Genomic DNA, 20830 nt, shown 5'->3' on the forward strand with positions numbered 1-20830 from the left:
TAAATAATAATATAATATAATATAATATAATATAAAAAGTAATTTATTTTATTTTTGAACAGATGGTCTGTCAAAGGATCGATGTGCTTTAAATTTAGAAAATGTTAACTGTCAAACTTTTATATGAGCCAGGCCCATTTTATTGTTCTATTAATTTCTATTGGGTTTGCAACAATTTTACTAAAACGTCAAAAGGCAGTTTATACATTTGTATGACTCCACCAAAATTTATGTTGGTTTCTAAGTTTTTGAAACACATTAAGTTCCCATAAATTGAAAAAAAAGTTGTTTGTTCAATTTATTTTACAATAGCTTGGAACATGCATTTATTTCACATGCAGTAATATTTAAGCATCATCCGTCTTATTGTTTTTTTGTCAGTAATTTACCAGATATAAGGTTGGTTGCATGATTAAAAGGTTGGCTTTATGAATTTTCTAGAAATTGGGTTAGGTTCATTCATTTGACACCTTTATCTATCATTTGACGAGTGCAGGCATGCATAAAATGTAAATAAAAGCCTGTTGAATTGAAAAAAAATTGTGTGTGAAAAGGGAAGGAGATCCCCAGTCGAAATATGCACGACACGCAGGCGCGCGCGCGCGCATCAGATGATATGTGGTCCATCCGTGAACGCTAAGGGGAGATCGGTTCGGTTGAGGTAAGACACATTTCAGACATGTTTAGTGTTTTATACACTTATATATGAGCAAACTGTGAGTAACATCAGGGATTCCGCTCACATTTCCCACGTTTAAGGTGTCAGGGCGCATGAAAAGTGGTTTTCTGACCGGTTCGCGTGCACGCGAGTTGGCGCGGGTGAACGGTTAGCTTGCGCTAACTGAGCTCTCATGTAAAGTAACTTTAAACCGGGAAATCTTGAAAGAACATGGGCTGAGAAAACGGTGTCCTGTAATGACCAAACCGTCTGCTTCCGTATCGTGTGCTCGTTTCTGTGAGTCGTGGTCGCTGGACTGCTGTCAAAAGCGAGTGAACAGACATACGCATGAACCCACACTGCCACGTGACATCCACGGGGAAAAAATATTCAGTTACTGAAACACCGCTGAAAAGGAACTAAAGCCGCCAAGTCGTCCAGTGACTTCACTTTTAAATATAGTACAGTTGAGTACAGAGACCGTTTATATATAGTCTGGATGGAAAAGTATATTTATATCTATATTTATATCTATATATATATATCTATCTATCTATCTATCTATCTATCTGTAGTCTGTCTGTCATTCTATCTCCATCTTTCTTGACTAATCTATCTATCTATCTATCTATCTATCTATCTATCTATCTATCTATCTATCTATCTATCTATCTATCTATCTGTAGTCTGTCTGTCATTCTATCTCCATCTTTCTTGACTTATCTATCTATCTATCTATCTATCTATCTATCTATCTATCTATCTATCTATCTATCTATCTATCTATTTATCATAGATATAGCCTACTATGTTTTGTTTTGGTATATATTCTTTATATATACACGCATAGGAGAAATTCATTTTAAGCAATAGGTAGAAAATTTGTAGTCTAATTGTAAATTGTAAGTCAGAAGAATGGCACAATCATTTGTTTATAAACCTTGAAACTTTAAGCTGCTGTGGTTGGTTTGTGCTTGTTACGGTGGGTCAGCTGGATTTAGGTCAATTCAGTGTTATAAAGCCATCTTGGAGTCAGATTTCTTAGAGGAACAAAGCAATGACTTGGTCGAACCAGTATTTGCAAGCTTTAAATGTGCAACTTTGCCTTTTGTTTTTGCAGTGTGATTAAGGCATAATGCCCGAGGCCAGTAAATCGGTGCAGATTACAGCAGCGTAGAGCAAAGAAAGAAATATCTTTATAGAGATGGGCAATATGACCAAATTCGTATTCCTTGATATGAGAAATGAATTCATCACATCGTAAAATGCTTCAACAATAGACATTTTATATCGTGGTGATAACGATATATATATCGTCATTACGCCAAGCCCTATCTTTGTACTACTTTCTTTATCTGTGCTTATCAGAGCATGAACAAGATTTCAAAATCCGCAGTGCAGTAAGGATGGAATGTCATCTGTACATTTTGAACCATTAATTTGTTTATTTATTCAATTTATTTTCTTTAAACAGGTCAACCTTATTAGAGGAAGGTTATTCCTTCTTTATTAAATCTGTTTTTCATCTGAAATGCTGTTTGGTTTTTACAAACTCTAGACTCTAATAAGTAAAAAAATACTAGTAATGATAAAATGAAATGAGCTTTATTTCTGCTAGCATTCCAGAGCAGATCAGCTGGAAACTAGTTTCTTTAGCCCTTCTGCATTACGTTTAAAAAAACACATCGTAGGCTGCTGTTTTTCTGCAGGGTCAAGGTTATTTTCAAAAGTTCTTCATTGCGTTTTTGTAATTGTGTGCCCAGCTGGCGACGCTAATCACCTGAAAAATATTTTTAAGACTGTTGTTCTCACGTATACCCAATCTGACCTAACACTTGACCAAGGGCTCCTATATGGTTTTTACAGTACTGTGTTTCCCAGGATATGTGTTATTGTACTCACATTGTCGTGAGCTGGTTCGATATTTCATTGTGATTGTTGGTTTTGGTGTGACTGAAGGTATGAATGACAGTGTTTCTCTGGTCAGAACATGCTTTGTTGGGTTTGTTCACTGCTGTCATATTACAAAGATGTGATTGTCTGCTCCAAGTTAAACACAAAGAGTGTGAGAAACTCAGACGGAGCTTTTGTGTGTTGGTAACCGGAGTCTGTGAAACCCCTGCTGACGGTGAGCAGAGAAAACGCCTTTACCCTTTAAACCGTTGTCCCAGGGCTGTTTAGTCTTGAAGTGATAATTAAATGAGTTTAGCGCACCGCTGTTTGAATTTCACCTGTGCTCCTGTAGTTTCTGTCTTGCACATCAGGAATCAATCGTAAACACGTTTGTTTGTAGCGCAGCACTTCCACCTGTTTTATGAAGCTGTAAAATCACGTAGGGCTGTAAGTAAGGTCACGCTTTAGTTTAGGGTCCAAATTAATTCTCACTATTAACTAGCTATTTACTGGGTCTTTTACTTAAATAAACTTTTATTTTACTTAAATAAAATAAGGTAGTTGTTTAGTTTAGGTATTGGGATTAAGGAATGTAGAATATGGTTATGCAGAAGAATATGGGTTTTATAAGTACTAATAAATACACTAGTAATATGCATGCTAATAAGCAAGCAACTAAATAGTGAGAACTGGAACCTTAGCTTATGCGTTACTGAAAGTAATAATCGATTATTAACTCTTCCCCACCAGCGTTTAAAAAAAAAAGTTGCCAGCACCAGCATTTTTTAGTATTTTCGCAAAATTTTCATGGCCACCAGAATAATTTGTTATATGAATATCTGAACATACCATTAATAATATTAAAATAAAGAACAGAGCCTCTGCTAAACTTCATGCATTTTTTTTTTAATCAATACTTTAATGTACCGGCAGGTACGTTTAATTTAAAAAAGCAACAAAGACTGTGTGATTCGGATTCAGAACGATGATTAAAAGTAGATCACGTCCATCAACACCCCCAAAGCTTCACAGTCCTATAGCTCGTCCTGGGTCGACATTTCATTCAGTAACGTTAGGTAGTTTAGACAGAGATGGTCTTATTGTCGGGAGATACGAGGATCCGTGGTTCATTGGAAAAAGCGTAACTGCTAACTTGTATCACATGTGCATTGATAAATCGTCATTGAATTTTGTTTAGTTGTGTGACAGTCAATCACTGTTTGCATAAGCCATAAAAATGAATGAGAAGTGCTGTAAACTGAATCATACCCGTCACGCAATTATCCCTGACTTCTAAAATAGCATTTTTTTCCCCCCGGTGTGAACTCTGTCAATAGATCAATCCAAAATGAATGTTTAAGAGCAAACATGTTTTACAAAATTAGCTCATGTGCTGTCGATTCATTAAATAAACTAGCCTATTTCCTCACAAAAGCGGGATATTCAGCGTAGTGAAGCCTCCGGCTCAGGTTGCAGGCTTTCCTTCAAGTGGCTTTGGTTTAGATTTAGGGTTTGTTCACACTTGTAGTTCGGTTTACTTGGTTTGTTTGGTCTGGACCGGAAAAAAAAAACGTTAGTCCTGGTCCGCTTAGCGTTCACAGTGGGATTTTAACACCGAACCTAAAGGCATAGGGAAATGTTCACAACCTGATTGGTCGGCTTTTATGTCAGCGTATATTTCGTGACAGAACTTACCGAACATCCAAAACAATGCTGTGTGCCAAAATGCACTCGTTGTATGTGAGTAGCCTATATGATGGTATTTTGACCAGCTGAGAACTCGTGAAGAGCTTATAAAATATGTAAAGGAGTCAAAGGCAGGAATCTCTCATCACACAAATGAAGATGCTGTGAGGAGATGTGGTTCTGATGCCTGTACTGAACTGTGATGTGCAACATCGCCACTATGACGCGAAAAATCAGGTATGCTTGAGCATTCTGTCCTTTTTAGGGTCGCATCTTGTGACCTCATGACCTCACCAGGGTTCAGATGGCAGCTTTCACGCTTATTCAAATGAACCGCACTAACAGAGCAACCGTTTAATCAAGCCAAACATGCCAAGTGTGAACACACCCTTATATACTGTTTAATGTCTGAGAAGATGCGTAATAGCGCCTGTGAAAATGCTGTAAATTTCCGTCAATGGTGGGGAAGCGGTGTGTCCTAAATGGTGGGAAATTCCATCAATGGCGGGGAAAAGTCTGTTGCCAAACTCTGGAGGAATTGTTCACCTAAAAATGTAAATTTTGTCATCCTTTACTCACCCTCATGTTTTATCTTCCATGAAACACAAAAGAAGAACATGTGTTGACTGATTTCCATGCTTTTTTGAATTAAATTACAATAAACAGGCACTGACGCCTACAAGATTAAAAAATCAAATGAAAGCGTCATGAAAATATAGCTTTTTGTGATGAACAGGCAAAAAATAAGTAACTTTCATTGATAATCTTTTCTTCCGGCAAGGTGTTAACCTCTTCAACTGGGTTGACTTAGTAAGTTGAACCAGATCAGTCGATTCATGAACAAATGATTCAGATTATTATTTTTTTTTTTTTACTGGATCAACCAATTCACTGATTTAGATAAGAGTGAAAAATGATTTGTTCATAAAGACATTGCTTCAGACACTTCGTTACTTCTCTGTTGTGTTTTTGTCATTTGCAGGGCTCACAAACTGTCCAAACCCCTGATAGCCCTTCAGGCACTCTTTTGGTAGATTTTCGCCCATAATGAATTTAACTAACCGCATTAAAACACATTTTTTAAGTAGAATATTGGATAGGAGTCGTAACATCAATCAAAAACATTTTCAAACACAAATATCAACGATCGTATATAAAATAATCAAATTACAATCATCAATACAATATGCATTTGGTTCTAACTGAAGTTTTTATGAACTTCTATGAACATTGGAACAAATGTCATGTTCCAGCCACGGAAATTCCTTTGTCCATGAAACCATAAAGCGGTGCTTTCTTTTCGCCTCATAATCAGATTCGACTAACTCTTTCGCTTTGTGGCGGTCTGCTTTTCTTTGGCTGTCTCTTCTTCATCCTGATCTGTCTTTTTTGACTGAGTAGAACTGAAATACCATCGTAAATCCAAGCGCCTCTTAACATTTTTACACACACAAGTTTCAACGATTTTCTGCAATCTCTATCACTTAGCAGCAGTTAAGTTAAGGGAGAACAAAACTCCTTTACAGGGGGTGGCAGCACTTATTTTCTTTCCCAAATGTCAGAAGAAAAAGCGAGGGGGATGCTGCCGGTGTCATGACAAATTGGGCAAATGCATAGAGAGGATCAGATGCGCGTGTCGCCTATGCTATATTTGAAAGCGACACAAGGAGATTAGGAGGACAAACGCTTAGAGATTAGGAGGAAACTGCGGCTTTACCGAGCTCAATGGCTCTGGCCGAGCTGTGATAGAAACGGAAAGCTATTGGCTATTTTTAAAAAGGGGAGGAGCTGTTCGATATGTCCCGCCCAATCTTTCTTTCAGTGGAAATTACATCCACACATTGAATAAAGGGGGTCGCACACCGGATGAGAAGCGCAGAGCCGCATCGCGTCTAGGACAACTCGAGGTATCGTACACCGGACGCGCACTTTCTCAGTTTATGGCCAGCAATATTGTTATGTTTAAGGCATTATGGAATTAAGAAAATGTCTGTACTATGTTATGATTGTACTTTACAATTAAATACAATCATTGCCAAGTCTGCAGTTGGAGCACTTTACCTCAGAGCGTCCGTTAACTGAATGAATTGAGAATATCACCTGAAAATCCGATAACATCAGCAATTTTCTTTCAAGCAGCTGATTTCTGTAAATGAATGTAAAACTAAATGTATATTGCAGCACAGAGTGAACATTAACAACGATTTGAGACAAATAAATGTAAATTTAATATAAAACTATGTAAATGGCGCTCTGTGGCGCTCATCCGGTGTGCGACCCCCTTTATTCAGGATTTTGAACACGGTCCTGAGCCGTTGCTGGGCGCTGCGGACAGACGGCGAATGGCGCCGCGGACAGACGCCGAATGGTGCCGCCGGTGTGTGTACACTCATAGAGAATAATACGCGGCGCTGCGCTTCTCATCCGGTGTGCGACCCCCTTAAGGCTGCGTGTTTCAAGGCGTGTTTCCACTTCGGTGGGCCTTGCCCTTTAAACTAATGATAAAGCTAATTTTGAGGAATTACACCATTTAAATCTCATGTTCCACGCAATTGAAAACTGAACCCTCAGGAAAACCGCTTAGGAAACGTAACTACTCACAGAATATCTAACCCAGATGTTTGTGAGGTTTTGATTATGGCTGGGTCACGATCCGCCATGTGCTGTAAAATCTGTTGAAAGTTTACAAAATGTTTGTGCCAAAACAGTGGCTTCAAGTCGTTGTTTTTGCTATAGCTCATTGAGCGTGAATCTGTTTCTAGGCTATATCTGAAGTAGCGAAACCCAGTTGAATTCATGCATTTTCCATAATCTCTTTGTTTGTTACATTTTAATCCACTTTTCCCAGTGTTAGTGGTTTGTCGGTTTGTGGCTATGGAGATGTTTCTCAAACATTCCCAATGTAGAACTTTACACTGTTGTGCCAAAGACAAGTCTAGCCAAGTACCAGGTCGCTGTGAAATCTGGTTACGGAGCACTGTCACTGGCATTGGACTGTAGGAGTAAATTTGTTTTAATATATTAAATTGAGAAATGTAGTAATATTCTTCCGTTATCTGGAGTTTTGTATGTTGTCGTCGAGATTCGAGAGGCATCTGCATTTTGATGTGATTTATGTTTTGCCGCTGCAATCTTGCATTATGCATGCCGCTGCCTGGTTGGGCAATATCTTCTCTTCATTTCCCAATGTTTTGACACTCTCCTGCATTTGCTTGAACTTACTTCCCTGTTTATCATGACCAGAGCAGTTGCTGACAATGAAAAGTTAATGTGACAGGAAAACCATGTAGGATGTGCTGTTTTCAGCAGGTTTTTACTCACTTTTTCTTGCTGAATCGTGGGCTTGTTACTACCAGACCTTTAAATGTGTTGACTAAAGATTGATGTCAAAAGTAGATTGTTGTCAGGTAATTATGTAACATGTGCAGCCCAGACATGCAAGTCTAGACCAAAGTTGAAAATCTAAAGAAGGCGTAAAATGGCCGTTTGTCATCATAGATGTCTATCTTAACTAGGGCTGCATAACGATTAATCGCAACTAATCGTTTGCGGAATAAAAGTTTTTGTTTATATCATATATGTGTGTGTACTATGTAAAATAATAATGTATTTATAAATACACACACATGCATGTATATATTTTAAAAAATATTTACATGTTTATATACATTTTTATATTTAAATATAATTTATATTATATATATAATTATAAATACTTAATATATAAATATATATTTTTTCTTAAAATTATACATGCATGTTTGTGTATTTATATATATATATATATATATAATTATTATACACAGTACACACATCATGTCATGTTTGCTTCTTAGTAAAGTGTCTCGAGCAGAATTAGCCTAGTATCCAATGCATGTGATGGAAATTAGCATATTTAAATACTAAAGCCCTGAATATATCATATAACATTTGCTTTCTTTTTATATTGTCCCATTCATCAGTATTTTACACCGTAACCACAAACTTTGGCACATCCAGTGGCTTGGAGTAATTGCTCGGAGGTGCTAATTGTAGCGGTCTGGGAACTTGTAAACCGACTCCCTGTGGACTGATAAAATCCCATGTGAGTCTTGGAAAGTACGTAGCAGCCATCCCATCAGATTGCCAGTTCTGGTTTTTCAGTGGTCTGTCTGAGATTTGGCATGCCCTGCCTGATTGAATATGATTGATTTTATTTGAATTAAAATAAGATTTGGCATCAGTGTATCCCTAGTTTTTTAGTTCAAAAGTTAATGGCTACTTACTGGCTCAATGTTTTTAACAACAGCAGAGGTAATGAGAACAGGCTAATAATAATTAGGGCTGTAGCATCTAGCATAAAATTCAGTGTTTACATAATATGTGTGTGTGTGTATATATATACATATATTTTATAGTAGTCAATGTGCTGCTTGTATAGCGGTATATATTTACTGTCCTCTGAAAATAACATACAGCCATTATTGTCAAAATAGCTTGCTACAAAAGTGCGTACACCCTAAGTGAACATGTCAAAAAAGTTTCCAAAGTGTCAATATTTTGTGTGAGCACCATTGTTATCTAGCATTGCCTTAATCCTCCTGGCCATGAGTTTACCAGAGTTGCACAGGTTGTTGCTGGGATCCTCTTCTACTCCTCCATAATGACATCAGCTGTCATCATTATCATTACTTTTTATAATTGTTTTTTAGATAATTCACTCTTTACTTTTAGATTAAGTGAGCGTTAGATGATAGCAAAGATATAGTGAATAAAAAAAACACTAATTTAATTACAAAGTTTATCTAAATATCCATTTTTCATACTCTGCAATAGTGTTGTGATGCCTAAATTGATTTTATTTTTATTTATTTCAACAAAGTAGTATATGAGCCATTTATCGGTTAATGGCCATAGCATGGAAATAATTATTGGCTATCAGACATTTTAATATTGGCGCATCCCCAGGTTTTTAGTTGTATGTTCAATAGTTGTATGTTCGTTCCCTGTCTAGTAGGGTTATACTACACTAGTCAACATTTGAAGTGGATCAAAACCTTTCTTCAAAGTTATACATACATTTTGAACAATACCCGTTCTTGTCTTAGGACAACTTTGATTAACTTTTATGATCCACTTTAAATGTTGACTACTGTAGTAGAGATTAGTCAGATGGACGGTTGGCCATTAGTTATTATTAACACAGATATTCCTCGGTATCTACTAGCCTCACCCTATATCGTGGGAGTTACAGCGCTAGTGTTGTGAATGGAGACCCTTCTATTTGTCATTCTTATGGTATGACAAACCTATTTATATGACGTAGCCTAACCTTTATGATGATGACACAGTTTGGAAACCTTTTGTTAGCAGACTGTTCCTATTATGAGGGAGTCACATCCAGAATCAGTGAGGAATTCTCATTTTTGTCTTGTATTGTGCACACTTGTAAAATTGTGCCAACAGGCATTGGCGTTATTGAAACGTACACTCCATAAAGGTCACTTACCAATCCAAGTTCTTCTATTCCTGAAGCTTTTTTTGGGGATTGAGGAAAACCCAAGCTTTGAAGCAGACTAAAGTTTTAATTCTCGGTGGCCTTTGGGCTGATCCAAGACCATGTGACTCTCACTGACACATACTCATGCTGGTACACTCAGACACACTCACACACACACACACACACACTTGGCTGTTGGTTCAAACAAATACTTGCAGACATATATGGGAACTTCAGTGCTTGACTTTAAAGATTTAGAGCAAGTTCAATGTTTTGTACACATGTGCCCATGAATCCACTGATAGTTCTACAGTTGCACAGTTTATTGAAGGAGATGTAAAAATATCTTTATATGAGGGCCTGGGACACTTTTTTTCTCCATTTATTTTAGGGTGTTTTGGGTGATTCTTAGGTGGTTACTTATTGGCTCAATATTTATTTTTAATATTCTGGTCCATAGATGCGGCTTGAGTCTGTGGGATTAAAAAAATATATATTTAAAGACATTAAAATATATATATATATTCACATAAATAACTGATTATTATTTTGTTATTTATTTGTATATGAATAATTTGTATTATTTATAATGTTATTTTTAATAATAACAAATCGGCATCATAATGTAAACATAATGCTTATGTTTATAATTGTTATATAATGACCATTAGACATTATTGTGTTAAAAAGCAGAAACAAAACAATTAAAAATCATTTTTGCAAATCATTTTTTTGTCATAAAAATAAATCCTTAATACCTTTTTCAATAATAATGTCACTCATTATTATTGAAGATTCAATTAAGATTCAATTCAACATTTATTCATGAATATCAAATAAAGGCACTTTTTTGATTCAACAACATCTTTTGGTGAAACCAACCATTGGTAAATTACTAAATAACATTTTTTTTTGTCATATTATAGTGTCGTTTACTCCTAAGGTGATGAAAAGATAGAGTGGTGTCCTTGTCATGGTGAACGTTTCCTTACATGAGAGATTTACTGTTAACAGCTTTATTAATCATTTAAAACCCAGATGGGTATGAGGTGTGTGAGTGTGTACTGTATATGTGAGGATATGGGTGTGTGTGTGTGTGTGTCACAGTTGACTCACTGTTGAGCAGTGGTCACATGGCAGGCTGTCAGAGGTTTAGGGGTGGCAACCTAATCCAGCAGAGGAAGCGTTTGACCCATCAGTACTAGAGTTTGAGTGTGTGAAGGCAATGCTGCAGTGCTTTATAAGTTCTCACTCGGCTCTCTGACTGTGTGTCTCTCTCTCTCTGGCGTTCTGTACACAGTGGCTGTTGGCTTTACACTAAGATGTTAGCGGCGGCTTCTCTGCATTGAGCACTTTGAGGTATGTTTTTGAGTTTCAATGGATTTGCATCATGCTTCTTTAAAGTCAGTACTGACTATTTTTGTGTAGTTAACTAAAGTTGCTATTTTAACAGTTGGTGGTCATTCTATAATTTTAATTGATCAAACAGAATTTTGTTTTTAGATGTTTTTGCATATAATGTTTTCTAAGAATATCTAAAAATGGATCCGGTTTGGTAAATACTGTACTAGTTTACCTTCAAATTGTATTTCTTTTTAGCACTTTAAATGGTGAGTACATATACGTAATGTTCGATGCCTTTTTATTTATTTTTTATTAATAAAACTTTTCTAAATTAACCATTTAGATTTAACGTACCAGATGATTAATTTATAACTTGTCATCTAGAAGTGAAATTCAAAAGTCAGCATATCATGACGGATCACAAGACATTGCAAAGTCAACAGTGAAAAGTCCACTGTTTTGCTGATATTGCCTAGTCTTCATATAGTGTGTACTTTTATTTTTCCACTTAAGTAACTTTTGAATCTAATTGGTTAATGATCTAGAGAAATGGTCTGTGTGCTTTCCGCCCAGAGGCTGTGTGGCGTGTCTTGTGAGTTTGATCAAGTCATTAAACATGACAGCAATGAGCATCTCTCTAGTGTTCAGCACCATAGTGTGTTTAATAAGTTTCGTTATACAAAATGAAAAAGAGCTTTTATGATTGTTGTCCAAAAGTATGGTTTTATAGATGATTGTACTTAATTGAACTGATCTGTATTATTAAATTGCTTGTGTTAAACCTTTTTGCTATAGGAATAATTGTAAATCATTGTGTTGGGTCGCAATGGTCGAATTGACTAGTCGTCCAACAGTTGAATAGTTGCTATAGAGCTGCATAATTAATCGTTAAAAGATCGCTATCTCAATTCAAACACCTACACGATCTCATTCCTGAAAGACAACGATTTGGTCATGTCTATTTAACCTTGGACAAAATCACAACGGACCATTCATATCCGTGTTGCGCTGCGGTTGATCCAGAGAGAGTACACTGTAAAAAAATATTTTCATGATTTGTTATCACAACTTTTTATCTTTTGTCAAATCAACTTCGATAACTAATGTGTGAAGATAACATACTATGTTGAGTGTCTGTTTATTAAACCATTCTTATTCATTGTATTAACTCAAAATTTTAATTACAACGAACTCAAAATTTAGAACTCAAAAGGTAACTTGCTTTTTTAAGTGAACCCAACATTTTTTTTTTACAGTGTAGTTTGTCTGTATAGGTATGAAGCAGCTTCACAAGCTTTTTTTTCCACACTGTATCGTTTTTTCCGTCTTAAAAATAGTACTGAGATAAGTTTATAGTTTGGATATAAACACTGATGGAAGCGTTCAAAATAGAGCAAATCACCTTTTGAAAGTAACTTTAAATAACGATTGTATCAATTTCATCGTTACACCAGTAGGTGGCGACAAGTGACTGTTAAAAAATGGATTAGCGAAAAATTTATTTATGAGAGAGTCATTGAATTAATTAATTCAATCCGATTTGTTTCATTCAAATTAATGAAACATTTTAAATAGAAAAATTTTAAAATTTGTGTCAGAACCCCTAGTAAATTTATGTAATTTTGTTTAGTTTGTCTATTCAGAATCGTGGGAGAATCGTGATCTGACTTAAAAAAAAAAAAAAAAAAAATCATGATTCTCAATTTATCCAGAATCGTGCAGCTCTAATTGTTATTGATTTTGACATTCAGATATTCAGATGAACGTCTTTTTTGCCAAATAACTTTGCACCATGCCAGAATCTGCTTCATCACGCAAAAAAATAGTTAAACGTTTAAAAACACTTCAGCATTTTTCCAATTGCATGGCTGCCTTCCGTTAAGCTGTCTTTGAACGCAACAAAGTGTCTTTATTAAACATCCCCTAAAAAATATGCCTCAATATGTAGTTTTGAACATGCCTTGTAAATTAATAAACGTAAAAGAGCTAAAAATTGCAAATCAGTGCAAAATAAGAAACATCTGATTGGCTATTAATATGAACTTGTGACTTGAGTTAATCATTATACTTGTACTTTGGTAAAACAACCAAAGACTTCTATTATAAGTGCATCTTATTCACATTTCCTTTTGTTTGTTTTATTGTTTTGATAAATTTTTACAATTTTGAAAATTAGTTTTAGACTTGATTATCCAATATTTTTCCCAGATGTGTTTTGACATTTATTACAGGGACTTGAAATTTAGTTTTGATCTTAAACATGGGTCAAAGCTTTGAACCTGCAACCTTTCAGTTACCAGCCCAGATCTCTAAGGCTGCACCATATAATTCTTGATCCAAACCAATTTTTCAACATTTTTCTGTATGAGGTTTAAATTCAACTCTCAAACATGTCTTTCATGTGGACGAGCCGTTGGTCACTAGTAAACAAGAAATTCTATATTTGCTGAACTACTCAGTCATTGAGCGTTTTATATATTTACAGTGAGGTTTCCACATTGTGATTGAAAGTCTATTTGCAGAATGGCATCTTATATTGGCCGTCTTTGCTTTGTCTGAAATTATATTTTATGGACATGCTTGAATATAATCCAATAAGCCTGTTTGCCTTTCGCAAAAGCAAAAGGTTTTTCCAAACTGGGAAGGATGCATGATCCTAAGGTTTCTGTTTAGGACCGTACAGGGATTCCAGTTGAAGTTAGTGGGATAACTAAGTTAGATTAGAAAACCTACAAGTTACTCTTACAGTGGATTGAATTGCATACCTGTCAAAAAAGTGTCAAAAGTTTACCCCACTTTCTTTATTCTTTCCAAGTTAGACCATGTCACCCAAGAGCTAGGATAAGATCCTGTTTTGGGTTCACATTCAAGGTACATGGTTAAGTGTAGTAGATTATTACATAATGTGGCGTTGCTAGAAGCCAATATGCACACCAGTTAAAGTGGATAAGACATTGTGGGTATCTGGTTCTCAATTGTTGAAGTGGTAACAAAGTTGACCTTCGTGAAGAAATTAAGAGGGAAATCGTTTTTTAGTTGTAGAAAATGAACATCCATGTCATTTTCAATGCAAACGTAGCATGTGCACACCATTTAATAGAGACTGATACACTATGTGCAGATGCACACCTGGTTGATCAACAAAATCAAAATTGTGAGCCAAAGAGCATAGAATGGATTCTCTTATCATCTTGAATTGTGTAATCGTAGATACTTCCTGTTTTAAAAACACTTCCTTTTTGGAACAAAGAAACTTTAGTGCAATCCTCAAAATGTTAAAATGCTTAAATCAGGAAACCAGTTTGAAAATAGTCATTAATAGTGTCGCTAGAGGCCCAAAAATTGACTTCACTGTTAACTTCTTTTTATTTTATTTTTTTATTTTATTTAGAATAAGATGAATTTTCTGATCTCAAATGTGTAAAGTCCATCTTTTAATATCAAATGTGCTTAAATGATTATTAGACTGTTTGCTATTAGGATACTTAGAGACACTTGCAAGCTCGCATAACTTGTGACATTTTTGTCACTATTATAAACCAGTTTACATTGTTGGTTTAGCATCATCATTTTTTTTTACCTCTAGCTACTTGAAAATAGACATTTTGTTCTAAAACAACACTGTAAAAAAAAGTTGCTACCTTTTAAGTACAATCAACTTGGATGTTTAAGTCATTTCAACTTAAATTACATTAACCTGAGTTGTCAAAATAAGTTAAGCAATTTTCAACTTTTTTTTAAATACGAGATTCAACTAATTTTTTAGTTAAAGCAATGTAAAAAAATTTTGATAACTTATCATATAATTTTTTTTTTACAGTGCAGTGAACTTGTTTATGAATCAAAGGACAATTTTTTTTTCCCCCAGTAAATCAGTTTTCTCTGTAAAATATCAAAGGCCCGGTTTCACAGACAGGGCTTAGATTAAGCCAAGATTAGGCCTTAGTTCAATTAGGGCACTTAAGTAGCTTTTATGAACATGCCTTAGAAAAAAAACATTACTGGTGTGCACAGTGAGGCAAAACAATGGCACTGATATATTTTAAGATATGCCAGTGCAAGTTGCTTTCAGGTAAAACAGCTTGAGGCTTAAGCCTTGTCTGTGAAATCGGGGGTACGTTTTATAACTTTGCTCAGTTTGTATCACAAATTTTGATTAATGTGCCACTCGCAGAGCAGATGAATCACGCAGTTTATATGAATTCAACTGGTCCGGAAAAGCTTTGCTGGAAATGCTGACCTTTCAACAAAGTTGATGTACCTGTACTGAGGAACGGCTATAGCTAAATTTAGCACCTAATGAGACATTGCAACATTACAATATAGTGCGCTCTATATTTAGATAACTCTTAAAGATATTGCAGTCAAGTTTCTTAGAACTGTGTTGCAAGAAGAATATAAGATAATGCAGAGAACATTTATATGCAAGAAATATATATATATTTTTTTTATAAGGGCGCATTGAACTTGAGTAACTGGGCACGGCCCAAAATTTAATACAAATGTGACTATTGTAAACTGCATTAACTTTACCATAGTTTTGGTCCTTCTCTAGGTCATGTGTCTCTTTAAACAAGATCAAGTTATTTGAGGTTCAATTGCCTTATTATCTTATTACTTTCTTATTAACAATCCTTTTTTGATCAGATTATGTTTATCAAATTTGAAAAAATGTCTCATGATATATTTTTTGGTTGGAATACATTGTCTTTTAAAACCATGTGGAAGGATTTCTTATGGTCTGGTAAGATTGAAATTGTCGCTGAACTTTTACATGTTTGATGCAAGACCACAACGTCAGCATCATGCTGTTAGGATGTTTCTTTTTAACAGGAACTGAATCAGGACCGATAAAGGGTAAACTGCTCCACATATCAAGAAGTTTTGCCACACAACCTCCTTTTGCCAGAGAGCGTAGATTTAAACACAGTTATTGCTTTCAGTGAAAGGAAGCACATAAATGAATCAACAAAGGCAAGACTTGAAAAACCAATGCTGACGTCCTTGAAGTTCCAGTTAGTGGTCAAACCTCAACTCAATTGAACAATTGTATTTTTTCACAGACTTCTGCATTAAAGCAGAGGATTCTTCCACACAGGACTAATTAAAGGGTGTCCACATAAATAAAATAAGTTGTCTTTCTATTGAAAATCGATGGTTAATTGGAAGCATTAAAGGTGATGTATTTTGATGGTTACAATTTACAGTAAGGTCTTTAACATTAGTTAATACATTAGCTAACAGAGCGAAATACATTTCTTATTCATTTTAGTGGACCATTGTTCATTAGTTAGTTGCAACAACTGTTAATAGATACTGTGTTAAAGATAACCTCAAATGTCAAAAATATATTAGTAAATGTTGAAATTAAGATTAATAAATGCTGCTTTGCAGTATTGTTCATGTTAACTACCAGTGCCCTTCCCCATATGCAAAGTACGTAAGTTGTGTAGGGCCCCTGAACCACCATGGGGTCCCTTTGCTCTCAAAGATGATTTATTGATATTCACTATGAATGCGATTTAATAGAATTTTAGTTTCGGTTTTGATTTTGCCTTCCAACGATTATGAAAACATGCCGCAGTCCGTTCCTTTCCTTTAAAGTGATGCGAGGTCACCCTTGCTACGTACCATCCAAATCAGTCAAATCATGTAACATGACTGTCATAATATACAGGACGTGCTCGATACTGAAAAAAGAGTTGCGAAAGTGGAGCGGTTCCCTGGACGGCTTTCTGTGCGCGATTTCTGGGAATGAGCAAATGTGCTCATGTGTATTTTAAGTGAAAACTCACCAAGAAGGACATTTTTACATATTTTTGTGGGTATTTGCCCAAAGTTGCTTATGTCGTAACTAAGTAAACATAAACAGTTGGGAAAGTAATCGAATTATTGTCAGTATATTAGATCTGTGCATTTGGTCTTAAAGTGACGGCAGCCTAATAAACCTGCTGCTGTCTGTCATTCAATGTTAACTTATCAACCAAAGAAAACAAGAGAATCATTCACTGCTGTTATTAAAATAACTTTAATAATAGTCATTTTATATTTAGTTCATACAGTAAAAACTATACTGATTTTTTACATTTTGATTATTCAATTTGTGTATTATTAGTAGGCTAAATTGACTATTAGAGAATTCCCATTCTTTGTAATAGTATCTTATTATGGTATTACTGAGCATATCAACTCACTGTTGTTCGTTGACAGTGACAGTGAAACTCCTCTGAAAGAACAGATTATTGGTTTGGTTTTATCAGTGTAATGTAGTTCGCTAAAGTTAACCTTATTGTAAAGAGTGACTATTTTGTTTTGATTTAAGTGATCCTTAAGTCAAGCTCTTGAGACGACTGTTGTAATCTTTGTATGGCGTTCAGTTAAATTAATGCTAGTTGAACAAATCTTTATCTACTATTACAATCACATCCAATATTTTATGGTTATTTATTTCAAGCATGAGTCTCTTATCTGCGTGTCCTTACAGTAGCAGCTTTTTAATCTGGTTGTTATCAGTCCTTGGATATGAAGGCGACTGCTATGTTATGCCATAAATAAAGGAGCATACTATCATTTAAACACACCATTGTAACATGAATATAATAATGTGCAACTAACAAGTTATTTAACATTTTAAACTCTTCACAGGTTATGCTGCCTATAAACTCCTGCTTGAGTCTCAGTGAGAAAGAGAAAGGCTAAAGCCTCTGCAGATCGAAGTGTTGTTCAGCGTCTCCTGTGCTGATCACCCCAGTCTCCTGACGTCCACCATGAGTGACCCCGTGACCTCAGATGAACTCACCAGTGCCGTGGCGTCAGTCGTTCACAACGTAAGTCAAGGGCTTCATTGGTTCGAAGCCCGGTTTCACAGACAGGGCTTAGATTAAGCTGGGATTATGCTAGTTAAATAAGGACATTTAAGGATTTTTTTTTATAAACGTGTCTTAGAATAAAACATTACTGGTGTGCATCTTGAGACAAAACAATGACCGTGACTTATTTTAAGATAAGCTAGTGCAAGTTGTTTTTAGTTAAAAACATGCATTTTATTCTGGGACGAGGCTTAAGCCTTATCTTTGCCGGGCAAAAAGAGTTGTACAGGATTTTTTCTTTTACAGTATTGCTAATAATGATGGTATCATATGGTACTAATACTATAATACTTACAATAATAATATATCATTATTAATTTAATTATATACACCACAGGTGTCAGGCTTTTTTTTTTAAAGACGTTTTTTATGCTACAGTAAACAATTTAAACTGTAAACTAAGCTTTTTTTTTTGCACAATACTAAAGTGTCGAAATTTTAGGGCTGCGGTAAAGGAAGCTAATACTTTTATAAGCAGATGCCAATAAATATTGATAAATGTATTGGTATTTAATGGTATAACCATAGTATCATATCAAAAACAACTTGGTAATCTTTTGTAAGGTAAATGTGCATATTTGTTAATATTTTTTTCCCTAGATTTCCATCTATAGTAGCTGCATTCATTCACTTACTTTTTGTGCTTATCTTTTACAAGAGAAAGATCTTTCATGTTTTTTTTTATACTTTGAAAGAGCGTAGCATTTAAAATCCAGGCAGACTTCCTAAACAAACATCTGCGTTGTAATTTTCTGTGCGGTCTGTCTTTAATGGCCCAGTATCACTAACAGATACTATAAAACTCACTCAGGCAACTCGATGGAAACTCAAAGACCTTCTCACCCGCAAAATTGACTTTTTTTTATTATTTTCTCCTGCAGCTGTTTGCAGTGATATGCAGCGACTTTGTGCGACTTGATTTGCATCCTCTCCAAGCCCACACTCTGCTGAGTCAGCATTCCCAGGGATTTGCTGTTAAAGAGCCAGCTCCCTTCCGACACAAATCTAGTCTCTTCAGTCTAGGTCTGCTTCACTATGTTGGGCCTGCAGTTCAAATAGTAGTCGGTGTTTGCTTGATCCTTCCCATAACCATTTTTATTGACACATAAGCATTTATTTTATATCATTTATCTTCAAAACCAACTTGCAAACAGATATTGTAAAAAAACTGATATTTTAAAACTCAAGAGGCCAGATTTACTAAACAGGGCAAATTACCATGAGAGCGCAATCCCATAAAAGCGCCGATAGAAGTGTAAAGTTCTGCGCATGATCTACTGACGACATGCAAATTAAAGAACACAAAGCCAGAAAATTTCCAGCGCAATTTAGCATCTGGTTTAAGACGTGCTTTTTTTGGCTGGTAAATGTAAATATCAGTAAATTTACTAGCACAAACCTGGGTAAATCACCTTGCATAATTCATTTAAATACTCTCCTCCCATAAATTCTGCGTCTAAAAGAGAAACTCCTACAAATGCACAAATGCAATAAGGCCAGCCGCAAAAATAACCCTGTCCACACTTTTAGTAAATTCTGACTTGCCTTGGCGCAAGCTGTTAGTAAATTTGGCGTAAGGTACGTTTTATCTGTAGAAATGTGAAGTTTGTGGCTGTATCTGTTATTATTAGGGATGCACCGAAATAAAAATTCTCGACCAAAACTGAAAAATCTGGATTAACTTGGCCGAAAACCGAAACCGGAAATGCTTTTTAAAAATGCTTTTTTTGTATTGTATTAATATTAGACTTTTTAGTGAAATTAAATTCTTTTAAATGATACTGAATTTAAAAAATACAAGTCAATAAAATAAAATAGCCACAATTTTATCGAAAGTAACACACTAAAATCGGACAAAAAAAATATTTTATTTTTTTATTCTTTATTCAGTTCTTTGCAACAGAATCAGATTAACAGATTAATTTGACCAATTATCTAAATAATGTATAGTCCTACAAAGCTATTATTATCAGAGCATGTGAGCAGAGCTTAGTGAACAGTAGATGAATTTCAGCAGCCAAAATTTCGGTGCATCCCTATATTTTATGTCCCAATAGGTATGAATTTCTCATTGCTAGATAGTGTAATTCAATAGAAGTACAGAGCATAACTGGTTAACCGACATTGGCTGGCCTCTTGATGGCAGGCAACTGTTGACCCATGTTAATGATCAACCCAACGACACGACTGCTGGTTTTTGGTGTGTGTGGATGTGGGGGTGTGTTTGGGGGAAGACTAAACTATCAGCGATTGGAGTTCGAACGAGACCTGGTATTGTGAAAGTGTGTTATTCCATATCCTCTTCCTGCTGCGGTCACGTGGCGACAGGTTGCGGAGGAGCGCACAGCTTCTGTTTGCTCATCTTTTCGATTTGCTTTGAAAAATATATAATTTTTCTCGCTCTGTGGGACACCCCTCGTGTTTAGACTTGATAGATGAGCAATGGACTTCCTGTACACGTTTACGGTCAGTCATTTATTGAGTTAAAGACTTCCTAAATTAGCTATAGTATTAAACCATGCATCCTTGTAGTGGTATGTTGCATAATAGTCTATGGCCCTCTGATATGAGCAGTTATTGATGCATTTTTTTTTTTTTGCAATATTTCGTGGTCAGTTCTTGTAAATCAATACTTGGCAAACAAAGTTTGAGAGAAGGGTAATTTTGGAGGGCTGGTGGATCTTGCCTCATCGTTTTGAGTAAATATTAAAAGGTGTTTCTACAAGTTTTCAAGGCTCACAGCTGTGATTCATATCATGCAAAAGTAATATTGCTATTTTATTTTTTTGGGTTATTTTATACAGTATTGCATTTTGTTAAGTCAACATATAGGGCTTCATAATAATAGATAGTACTGTACTCTTAACATTATTAGATGCATGTAAAAACAGGATTTGCAGC

At 35.4% G+C, this 20830-nt stretch overlaps 1 protein-coding gene across 2 annotated transcripts in view; it reads left to right on the forward strand.

Moving 5' to 3' along the window:
* The first annotated feature begins 589 nt into the window (after positions 1-589).
* The window catches only part of slc4a2b (solute carrier family 4 member 2b), a 42946-nt gene continuing 22705 nt past the window's right edge, over positions 590-20830 (forward strand). The window contains exons 1-2 of one of the 2 annotated variants that reach the window (XM_079601134.1): positions 590-661; positions 17706-17887. In XM_079601134.1, coding sequence (XP_079457260.1) covers positions 17828-17887 — 60 coding nt within the window. In that variant the 5' untranslated portion in view covers positions 590-661; positions 17706-17827. Of the gene's footprint in view, positions 662-10910; positions 11076-17705; positions 17888-20830 lie in introns of those variants that run through there. The other variant, XM_079601135.1, reaches the window with a different exon arrangement.

Source organism: Phoxinus phoxinus (genome assembly GCF_949152265.1).
Source record: "Phoxinus phoxinus genome assembly, chromosome: 24".
Lineage (NCBI taxonomy): Eukaryota > Metazoa > Chordata > Actinopteri > Cypriniformes > Leuciscidae > Phoxinus > Phoxinus phoxinus.